We start from the raw sequence: 11,898 nt of genomic DNA, 5'->3' as shown, positions 1-11,898 counted from the left end.
GTTACAACGTAAATTCCTACCAACGTTGAATATATTAAATATGCATTGTAGATGTTATGAAATCGTATCAGCTACAATATGTGTAATAGTTATAAAATCATAATGGTTACAATGCACCCAACTAACTCAAGATTTAGACGGGAGATAACAATTCGAACAATATTAGAGGGCAGTTGAATAATTATACACATATGAATAATAGAGTGGAACACTCATTTGGCTATTTAGAAAAAAAGGGGTCTTTTTTATTTTTGCCTTTTTTTTATATTTTCCTCCAAAAATTTCCATTAAATTATAATATATATATATATATTATTTTAATGAAAAATTAGTTGTATTATGAATGCTTTTGGAAAGTAACAAAACAATAAAATAACTCATTTGATTTTAATATTCAGTTAAATCAGAAAGATTGGAAAGCAGATAATTGTTTTGGAAAATAATCAAACAATTATAAAATTAAAATATTTATTAATTTTATTTGCCAACTTTCTATTGGCAAATCTTAAACCCCCCCTCCCCTGCTAGGCGCTGCGCTGCGCTTCGCTGAATAAAAAGGCGTCGCCCTTCTCCATTTCACTCCCCCACCCGCACTCCACAAACTCAAACGGCTGCGTCAGCAATCGCAGGCGACGCGACGGGTGGCGAAGAAGCGAGATCGGAATTCCACCTTTTTTTTTTCCTTCTCTCCGCTCCTCCATCGTATGTAACGAAACCCTCGCCGCCCCTTCCCCCGCCGTAGTTTCTACTTCTTCCAGGGTTTTGATCTTAACGCGAGTCCCGAAGTTCGTAGGCCGGAGCAATGGCCACCGAGAAGGAATTGGTGGACGATATTAGGGACGTCGGGAAGCAGCTCGAATCTCCTCCCGCCGACGTCGACGATCTCCTCACCCTGCTGGACGTAAGACCCCCGTCAAGACCATCCTTTTTATACGTTTCAAAATCGGGTGCTTGGTTGTGTTTTATCCATCGTGTAGTGTTCTACGCACTTGATCAGATTTTGTATATAATCTCTGGCTGTATCTTCTCGTTTTTTGGATGATGGTAAGGTTGCACATATTCATCTTATCTCGAAATACTAATTTCAATTGCATTCTTCGTAGAGTGTTCAGCATGACGTTTTTTTTTTTTTTTTTTTTGTGATTTTTGTTGACATCTATGGAAAAATTTCTTAAACAATCTAATAGTGGCTTTGGATTTATTGGTTAAGTGAACTTCTATGTTTCTTTGTCATTCTGTAAGAAAATACAGTTTATCTGTGCTTCTGTACGGGAAGTTTTTCATTTTTCATAAGTGGTTTGGAGTTTCTTGAGATTTAAATAAGTGCAAAACTTTATCAACAATTATACTCGTATTTTGTATTCTCATAAAGTTATATAAGACTTAAGAAAGTTAAGCTCGAGCTGTGAAATATACTTGTCACTTTGTTGGAAATTGTTTTTTTTTGTGCCAGTTTAGAGATGTGAAATATACCTAGTCTATTGTCACTTTGTTGGAAATGTTTTATTTGTGCTAATTTAGAGATAATTGAGATCTAAAAATTGGCACGAAAAAATTATCCATAAGTTCATGATGTTATCTAAAAGCTTCCTACACTAACTTAAGACTTGCAAAGTAGCATTTCCTCTTGTGTCACTTATTACGTGAATCACACAATAACCGTATGCACATCTTGCCCAATGAGGAAGTATAAGTGCTGAATAAAGGGCTGTTATTCACTTAAAGCAAGAAAAATGCATTCTTTCCTTTTAATAAATTGCATTTTTGCAATATAGTGAATCTATCGATTCGTTGATTGTGTGTTGCTAAACTAGGAATGATATTTAGTGTTCTTTGCTTTATTCTTTCATGCACTTGAGTTAATAGTATCAATCTTTTTGGGGAACATTACTTTGTAATAATGTTTATCTTTGGCACATGGTCTTGCTTTGATGTTGCCTTCTGATTTCAGCAAACTGAGCAACTCTTAATGAGAGTCCATCAAGCACCAAGTCAGTCAATTATGGACGCGCTTCATCCTGCAATGAGTTTGTTGGTCGACAAGAAACTTTTGAGGCATCCAAATGAAGATGTGAAAGCGATAGTTGCTTCATGTACAAATGAAATTATGAGAATCACTGCACCTGATGCTCCATATAATGATGATTTAATGAAGGTCTATTAATATGAATTTCATTTATATCATGCACATTATTTATTTTACATAGCATAAATTTAACTTAATTTTTCAAGTATTTATCTGTAACTTTTTCTCGCTTCCATCATGCAGGAAGTGTTCGGGAACATAGTTGACACACTTGACAAATTGGATGACATATCTAATGACTCATTCTTTAAGAGGGTTTCTATTCTTGACACCTTTGCCAAAGTTCGATCATTTATTGTGATGTTGGATCTTGAATGTGATGCTCTGGTTTTGAATATGTTCCGCATTTTCCTTAGAACAATTCGGTGAGGGTTGCACATTTATCTTAACAAATAGTAATGCCTTAGTTGTTTGTTATATTACTAAAGTAAGATATTATATCTGTTTAATTGCCTCATTGACATTGTGTTCTTCCATAATGACTTATATTATATTCTGTGAATTTATCAATTATTTCTAGTATTTTATAATGTTTTTTCCATGTATGACAATAAGGGGTGTCAATGAACCATGCCTAGGTCAAGGCATCCTAGTTCAATAGGGTTGTGCCAAGCATGATTTACGATGGAATCAGCTTAGGTCCAACATGACTCTTAGAATAATTGGTCTGTGTTGCGCTAAGCTTGGCTAGCTCACGAATTGTAATGAGATTGTAATAACTTTTTTAAGTATAAAAATGGTAGAAAATAAAAAATATTAAGATAATAAATTATATCTTTTTGAAAAATAAAACTAAATTGATAAGATTTTAACTATACTAAGATTATGTTAGGAAGAAAACATGAATATATTTGAATAAAAAAAATTGTTCATGGGTTATGTTACACTTGTGGGTTATCTGCGGTCTAACCTTGTGCTATGTTTGACATAACCCGAGATTGAGCATGGCCAATAGATTGAAAGTGTTGTGGTCAATTGATGTAGCACAACACGTGGAAAAGGAACAAACCCCTCACCCAAAGGGAAAACTCTCATAGAGAGAAAGAGAAAATGGAAGTTATATTAATTTAACAATAAATTACAAGACTCTAAGACTTCTTCTATAAACTCGATTTGACAACAAACATAGAATCAAATATTCTATATAAGAAAAATATACTAGACTTTAATTGCCGACCCCACCTTGTGGGATAAGGATGACTTGTTGTTTTGTTGTATACTAGACTTTAATTGGATTGTAATTATTCTCTATTGATTACCAAAATAGAAAATGCTAATTGGCTCTAAATTACTAAATGTTAAAATTTAATTTAAAATTTGTTGCAGACATGTTGATCTCAAATAAATTTTCAATTTCTTTCATAATTTTTGTGCCCCACCAAGAACTTGTGTCAAGTTGGGAGATAGAATAGTCCAAGTCAGGCCTCGCAGTGCTACACACAAGTGCGAAGTGGTGGGTGTGCCTCTTTATTTCTTTAAGAAGCTCAAGGGAAAGATGTCGAATCTCATCCTTGGTGGTCCAAGTGTTTCAATCTATGGAAACCATTTCCAATGGACTAGGTACCTATGAGTACTTCCATTTAGAGATATCACCATCTAAGAGTCCATGATGCATGCTCTATTCGATGAGACAGCTTTGTCATCGTTGGGAGTGCAGGAACCAATACTCACACTACCTGTAGATAAATCAAAATATAAGAGGAAGGATCGGATGCCCCACTATTGACAGGAAGTCCTCAATATTGAAAATTAGAATGTTGTTCAAATTAACAAACAAGTTAATAACATATGCATTAGTACCAATTTTTCTCAAAAGAATGAACAAGAGGAGTGAGCATGAAACTTTTTAAAGTATTTTATAGGAAAGCATCTAGGGTGAATATGGACAAATATATAACCCCTTACATTATACTCATCACTATGTGTATCAACTTGAATTTTATAAACCCCATTACTCAATACAATTTCCTTCCAAATATTTGCATGGATGTCCCTGACGTGCTCAATAAAATTCTCAGTTGACAATTCAATAGGTTGATGAACCTTCAACCCATATTAGAAGGCCCTTTGGTAACTCGCTAGGGCCTACTGCAAGGTCCTAGGCTACTAATGGTACCATGACTCTTAACTCCTTTCCTTCTTTAAATTGAGACTGTATGAGAAGGTAGAGGGATTATTTTGAGGATCGGGGTAGCTTGGTTTAGGGTTAGACTCAGGTTTGCTAGGCTTAGCAGGCACAATTGGACATTCTTCCCCTTGTGTCTTAAAGAGTGGATTTTTTTTTTCTCTTCATAGTGAGTAACAAAGAGGATATAGTAGGGGATCGAATCCAATGACGTAGGAGGATCCATATATTTGATCCCACTCGGTGGGATAAAGGGTGTTGTTGTTGTTGTTAGTGAGTAATAAGGAGATCGTAAAGCCAGAGCTAACCAAGGGTGACATGCGACCGTGCTCATTGCACTACATCTTGTCCTTGTATGGATCCATCTCAACAAGAACCAAATACCTTTGTGTAACCATTGTCGATAAACATTTTCTAACACTTTTGCATATTGCCTATGTGTGGAAGTTGTTTGATTTCCATATGTTGTTTAATGTGGGCATAGAAAGCATACGACATAGTACGTAGAGTCCTATAGTCTCTTCTTCTGTCCATTTAGGTTCGTGGAACTCGTCAAAGGGTTCAACCTCTTCGCCACTACCTAGATTTGGAAGGTATGTCTCTTTGTCCTTAGAATTGTATTTCTATTCTAAGGCCATACTCTATGTGGGCATTTTGATGGTACATGATCCTTACTATGGTCATTAAAGCATCGAATGATGTGCTTTTTTTTTTGTTTTTCTAGGGACTTAAATCTCTTCAACCTTCTAGCAGAACTCTTTGATCGAGTTTGAAGAAAATAATTTAACTTGTTAAATTTCAGTTTTAATTCAATGATGAACTAGATAAGAGTTTCCATAGGGTTTAATTTGGGGTTGCATCACATATGTAAGTTTTTATATGTGCTTAGGTATTAAATTACGTTTATGTTCAATTATTTTATATTGATCCACAAGGACTTCTTTGCCGAAATTATGAGTTTTGGTTTTGCAAATCGGTGCTTGTTTGGATTGGGTCATGCTATACTAGTAGTTCTTAATCTTGGCTACCTAGTCAAGAAATGTCTTTAGGTATAGCTAACCATTGGAATTAGGGGCGTCCAATTTGACTTGGGTAATATCTATTTATGGTCTAGACTTAGGTCTGGCTTGAGTATCTAGAAAGTGATCCTCTCTTCGTCAAGGATAGAATGATGGTCTCGATGTGAATGATGCCTAGGTTATCAGGAAGTTATATATGATGTATGATTGGTAGACTTGAGAGTCTTGTCCTTTACTAGTTCGTTGATTAGGCTAGTAACATAAACCTTAGGCCTTTCTAATCATTCACTGTAGATTGGAGGCTCTTAAGCTCATCTTATTCAAACTCTCACTTACTGTTTACCTTTATGTTAGTTGGCCTTTTCGTCATGATTAATGTGGAAATAATGATAAAAGCAAGTAATTAAAGGAAATAAAGTCGAAACTTAGGAAATAATGATAAACCAGGCAAAAAACTTCATAAATAAAGATGTTATGAAACAAGCAATAAACTAAAAAAAGATGATGATTGGAATAAATGTAATGTAGGGAAAACATGCAATGCATAAAATTACTAGTTGCTAAATTAGAACAATAGTCATTTTTAAAGAAAGAGCAATATTACTAGATTGATTGAAGTCTCTTTGCCGTAGAGTTTATGCTACGAAGTCCCCACACAAGTAAGATCTTGTGGTGAGTCAAAGGAATGGTAAACTCCAACAAAAAATGATTCTCTAGGACTAAAATGTGAATTACAAGATTTTTTTAAAATGAAAAAATACAAAGTTTTTTTTATTATATCCAAATTAATTTGATATTGACTTTGGTATAGAAGGAATAGAGATGATATCATGACCGACATGAGGGAGTGTGCGACCGAGGCGATAATGTGTTGCTAGTGGTGTTGTTGGGTGCATGTTGCACCAATGACGATGAGATAGTCGGATTTGAGGCAACTTGTATTGAGTCATAGGTGGTGTCAAATTGGCTATAGTAGCATGAGCTTGTGACTGATGATAGGTGGAAAGGGAGCTAAGGATCTCCTAATCTAGATATGCAAATAGGAGTGGCAATAGACAAAGATATCATTGGTCATAATTTGAGCAACCAAAATAGTAGTGGATTTACTGACAGTGGAGGTTGGAGAAGTGGTGGTAGGTGGATAGTGGAGAGGAGGATGTCGATTTGCTTAGAGGAGATTGTAGGTGATCATGGTGACTGGACAGAGGAGGGTTTTGAGGTGCACATGCAAGCGGTGGAAGATATAGACAAAGGCATAGTTGGAGGCTGTGGTGGAGATGAATAGTAATGGGAAAGAGTGAAGCAGAAATGGTGGAATGGTGGAGGTGGCAGGCAAATGTGATGGGGAAAATGGATGATGAGGAAGAGAATCGCAAGAAGAAAGCTTGGAGGAGGTATTGAATCGACCCAGGTCCGCTTGGTGTAGCATAATGAGTGAATAAGGAAATGAACCCCTTATTAAGAAGGAACACTCTTAGGGGAAACACACTCACACATAGAAACAAATTGGAAATTGTATTAATTCAAAGATGAAAAAAATGCACACTTTGGACTTTTTTTATAAACCTGACTTGACAACAAACGTCGAAATAAATATTCTAAATAAAAAATATGCTAGACTTTTAATTGGTATTATAATTATTCTCTATTTATATCATAATGGAAAATGCTAATTGACTCTAAATTACCAAACGACAAAATTAAATTTAAAATTTGCTACAAATGTATCAAATTTTGAATAATTCTTCAATTTCTTTCCTAATTTGCATTATTGACACCACCACCTGCTCCTTATCAACCCAACCACAAATTGAGTACTTTAGGATTGATTGTTGTCGATCTCTATCTAATTAATTAAAAATTTCATCCCTCGTCTTATTTTTCTCATTAGGTGTATTGTTAAGCTTTCAAGACTCTCAACCATTGCCTTTCGCCTTGGACAGTCATTGCCCTGGTACCTGCTAAGACAATTGACTTGTTTCTAAAATATATTTCTATAAAGTACTTTATGATGGCTGGCTATATGTGCATATGTAATGTCATGTTGCATATGTAATTCCATAGCTTTGTATTCCTGTTTTGAAATGTCAGCGAATCATTCATCGGATTGGACAAGTTGGATAAGGATTGGCCTGTTCAGTCTCTAGAATTTGCACAACTAACAAAGCATTGCTAAGACATCAGAAGAGATAGTGGAATATACCCAATATGAGAACTAGCTTGCCTAACTGAATAAAATTAAACTAGAATCAACCTGAAAAGGGAAAAGGTATAGAAAAAGGAATGGGAAAGGGGGAGAAGGTGCACTATAAGTAGATGTTGAAATTGGGTAACTTTGTGCTCAATGTTGCTTTTGGCAGAGGCAAAAACAAAGCTTTGGATTTGGTGGGTTGGACTATAAGCAGATGCTTGTGGAAGCTTGGTTGGAGATGAATCATTGGCAAAAGTGGCATACCACATAGGCAAGGACAAAGCTTGCTAGTTGGCACAGGACATATATTTTTTTGGTGGCGGTGGGAAGCACAAACATTTTTTGGGGGGGATGGGAGCATTGAGGGTTGGTTTTCTCTAAGACTCAATTCTTGAAGGCTGCCTTATGTATTATTAACTAACGACCAATAATGACATGGTTTATTTCTATAAATAAATTGAAATTGTTAGTAAACAAATTTTATTTATTAATAACTACATGTTAATAATGGTCCCATATGAAATGAAAGTATTGATAATCTGATTAATTTTGTTAATTATTTTATATCAACATGACATTTCTATTATTAAATAGTGATTGCATACTAATTATTTAGTACAAATATATTGAAAATCGGATACTTTTGTACTCTAGTAATGCTTGAATATTTTAATACAACGTACTATGATCATAACTATTGATGATTTAAGTGTAACTATGTGAGATTCATTATTATTCCCCATCACATTTTAGTTATACCTTACTATTATGGAGTTATCTAATCATGGTTTTTGAAAGTGGCTGCTTAGGTCACATATGCAACCACCAAGGTGGATTTAGAAGGGGATTGAATAGCACACTGGACATGGTGGTCCCTCTTTAGGCAGCAAGGTGCATCCTGCATAATTAAGAAAATATTATTGGTTCATTGGAATTGATTTACACTGAACCACGTTAACTTAAACCCAAGCTATCCTATTTTCTGGTCAGCTTATTAAGTTTTAGCTAAAACACTTGTTTTGCAAGTGATAATCATTTTAGGTATTAATTATATACATATTACTTACATAAACATTTTGGTTAACTTATTATGTTTTAACTAAAGCACTTGTTTTGCAAGTGATAATCATTTTAGGTATTAATTATATACATATTACTTACATAAACATTTTGGCTAACTTATTATGTTTTAACTAAAGCACTTGTTTTGCAAGTGATAATCATTTTAGGTATTAATTGTATACATATTACTTACATAAATATTTTGGTTAACTTATTATGTTTTTAACTAAAGCACTTGTTTTGCAAGTGATAAACATTTCAGATATTAAATATATACATATTACTTAGATAAATACGATCTTTCTAGATTTTTGATTAATATTCACATTATTAATGCAAAGCATGAAATTTCATTTCTTCTAGATGATGATCAATAATTTGTTTTAGTTATTCATTAATATCATTCAGTTTTGAGCATAACCTTTTTGTTCTTTCCTATTTTTTTAATGTCTTACACTTTCCATTTGGCACAAAGTGAGTACTCATCTAAGAGTGCAGCCTTGACTTAAAGTGTCCAGGAATTCTTGAAGTTGATGTTCTGGGATTATTCTTACCAGTCCCATGACCTTCCTTCATTCTTAGAATGCATACCTCTTCCCATCGACCCCAGATGAGTGGGAAAGGAGTGCCTTATAGGGCCTGTGATTTCCAAATTAGGCAACAAGGACTATAGATAGCAATATTCCTCCTATTCTCCTATGTGAGCGCTATATCCACTTGATAACATGACAATAAGCTCTAGTTTAATGTTGTTCCTATTTGCTTCTAATTCATTTTTGCTCCATTTTGCCTACTATGATCATTGCTTGTGTCATGTCTATATTCTCTTACTGTATAATTTTATCTTCTTTCTTGAACTTTCAGGCCAAATCATAGTGAGAGCATCTTTTCTTCCATGGAAACCATTATGACAGTTTTATTGGAAGAAAGTGATTACATCTCAGAAGGACTTCTCTTCTGCCTTTTGGATGTTGTTAAAATTGATAATAAAGTAAAATATTGCCCTAATTCCATATTTTATCCATAAACCATTATGACAGTTTCTGATGTTTTTGCTTTTCTGCTCAGAACACATTACCAATTGCTCACAAGCTCGCAGAAAGAGTAATCACAGCATGTGCCTCAAAACTAAAACCATATTTAGGGAAATTTGTTAAGCCAAGGGTTTGCTTAAAAGATTACAGCAAAGTTGTTGCTTCCATAATCGAAGGAAATTATGATTTTGGAGGGCAAAATGCCGTAAATTCTGCCAATGTTAAGGTGTGACAGTCTTTTATCTAGATATTGGCTGAGACCTTTCCTATTTAATGCATTTACTTTTTATGTTTATAGCTGCTAATTGTAGCATCCTAAGGCACTGTTCGAAATTAAAGTGAACATTTCCACACAAGGAACAGGGTTTCTAAATGTTAATAGCTTTTGTGATAGCCTGGACATTGCATGTAAATGTAAACTAAGACATTATAAATTAGGCTAAGGGGCTATTTAATTTGTTTAAATGACATACTGCATTTTGTTGTTTAGGAACTAGCAAATACAAAGAGAGAGGGCTCAGATGGTGAGACTCTTAACATTACATCTCCAAGACTAAACCCGGCTGAGAGTTCTGATAAATTTAGATTAAAAGTAGGTTGTTCTTATGGCTCAAATAATTCAGGAACAAAACCAAAAATGCTGGCAGCTGCAAAGCGTAAGATTGTTGGGGAAGTTTCATCTGTAAAGCAGAACTCAGAGAAAGATGTTGCAGGAGAGACGAGGAAGAAGGTATTTGTGCAGTAAATTTCTGTTCTTGCTTGCCCTTATCTATGAAGATATCCCACAGCTAATATCTTTATGCCTTATCACTTTCATGGTAATGCTTGTTATATTTGGCTTCTGAATATTATAGTGTTGACCCAGTTTTCTGACTCTCAGATAAGAAAACTGGATGAGAGATTAGTTGGTGATAGAATTCAAGTATGGTGGCCGGATGATCAGCAGTGAGTTTTTATATATATGTATATATTTTAGTTAGAAATTGTTAAACAAATTATTTTCCATTTGTTTGATCCTCAGGTTTTACACTGGCACGATTAAGGAGTATGATCACGTCACTAAAAAACATAAGGTGTGGAGCACTTTGAATTGTGAATCCTCAATGGGTTTGCTTCTTTTTCTTCTTCTTTGTTTGTTAGCATACTAAATTTTGTTTTAATTTTCAGGTCTTATATGATGATGGGGACGTGGAGATACTTTTGCTCAAGGAAGAGCGTTGGATGTTTGCCAGTGAAATAAGAACATCTCCAACGTGTGATTTTGCAGTAAGTTGTTTTGCCCAATATCATTTTAGCCGTGTGATTTTTTGAGGTCTAATTCAGCAGATTTATTTTCTTCAGGATGATGCAAAAGATGCTATTGATGCTTCTTTGGACAAGTACGTGTTAATTTGAATTTTTATTGCATGAGTTTTCCATTTCAAAGATATGCATAACATAAGTCCATCTTTAGATTGCATAGCTATTGCTATTATTGAAGATGTTAATTGTTTATGACCTATTTGTTTTATCTGATCCATTCTCGTTGGATCTTTCACATCTCAGCAAAGCGGTAAACACAAAATCAAATTCTACAGCTGGAGAAACAAATGTGCAGACAGTGATCAAGAGGTTAATTAACTTTCTTTAAACATATTGACTGCATGATGATGAACTTTCTGGATAACTCCCTTACATGGCTATTGGTTCAAATTTCAGTACTGTTGCCAGTTCTGAACTGCCAAAGCGAAAAGGCCGACCACCTAAAGTTGGAAGGTCTATCCAATCTAAGTTGATGGAAGATGTTTCTCCCAAGGTTGAACAGAAGCCTTTGTTCAAGGATATGCATGAACCTAGAAGCAAAGTCACTGAACTTGGCTTCACTGAACAGAAGCCTTTGTTCAATGATGAGGACATACTGAGAAGTAAACAGAATGAATCCACTAAACTGGATCAAAAACCAAAGGATATACCTTCCCTGAATGCAAGTGGTGGAGAACCAAAGACGAGTTTAAATCCCCAAAAACAGAACAGCTAAGATTGGAGAAATGGAGGCATCTCCTGCAAAGGAGAGCCTGGCTCCATCAGGGAAAGCAGAAAGCGAAGAGAACTGCAAGGCGCAAGGGCATACTTTAAGAGTTAAGATTTCAAATTTTATAATCATTTTGGTCACTGAACTTGTTTCAGGCTGTCTGGTTTATTCGTCTCTATCCAATTACTCCAAGGAGTTGTAGCATCAGATGATTTTTAATCTGATTGGTTTTTGTTGTTTTTATTCAGTTCAGTTATATTTGCTAGTTTATTTACATTGAAGGATGCAAATATTCCTTCTTGCAGTTACAATTACTTGTGCGGAGATTCAACCTTAAAGAATGTCATCAAGCTTGAAATTTGAATTTGAA

At 34.8% G+C, this 11,898-nt stretch overlaps 1 protein-coding gene across 2 annotated transcripts; it reads left to right on the top strand.

Moving 5' to 3' along the window:
* Positions 1-515: 515 nt before the first annotated feature.
* LOC121976046 (sister chromatid cohesion protein PDS5 homolog A-like) lies at positions 516-11,898 on the top strand. Of its 2 annotated transcripts, XM_042528035.1 has the most exons (13): positions 516-901; positions 1,952-2,155; positions 2,270-2,451; positions 9,348-9,474; positions 9,552-9,743; positions 10,008-10,041; positions 10,141-10,247; positions 10,398-10,462; positions 10,539-10,590; positions 10,685-10,783; positions 10,859-10,896; positions 11,063-11,128; positions 11,216-11,898. In XM_042528035.1, exons 1-13 carry the CDS (start codon positions 803-805, stop codon positions 11,532-11,534), a joined length of 1,584 nt encoding a protein of 527 aa, XP_042383969.1. In that variant the 5' UTR covers positions 516-802; the 3' UTR covers positions 11,535-11,898. The 2 variants fall into 2 exon arrangements, with proteins under 2 accessions (XP_042383969.1, XP_042383967.1); XM_042528033.1 differs by having other exon boundaries at positions 10,008-10,247.

This window comes from Zingiber officinale, chromosome 4B (genome assembly GCF_018446385.1).
Source record: "Zingiber officinale cultivar Zhangliang chromosome 4B, Zo_v1.1, whole genome shotgun sequence".
NCBI lineage: Eukaryota > Viridiplantae > Streptophyta > Magnoliopsida > Zingiberales > Zingiberaceae > Zingiber > Zingiber officinale.
This window is presented reverse-complemented; position numbering and strand designations above follow the sequence as displayed.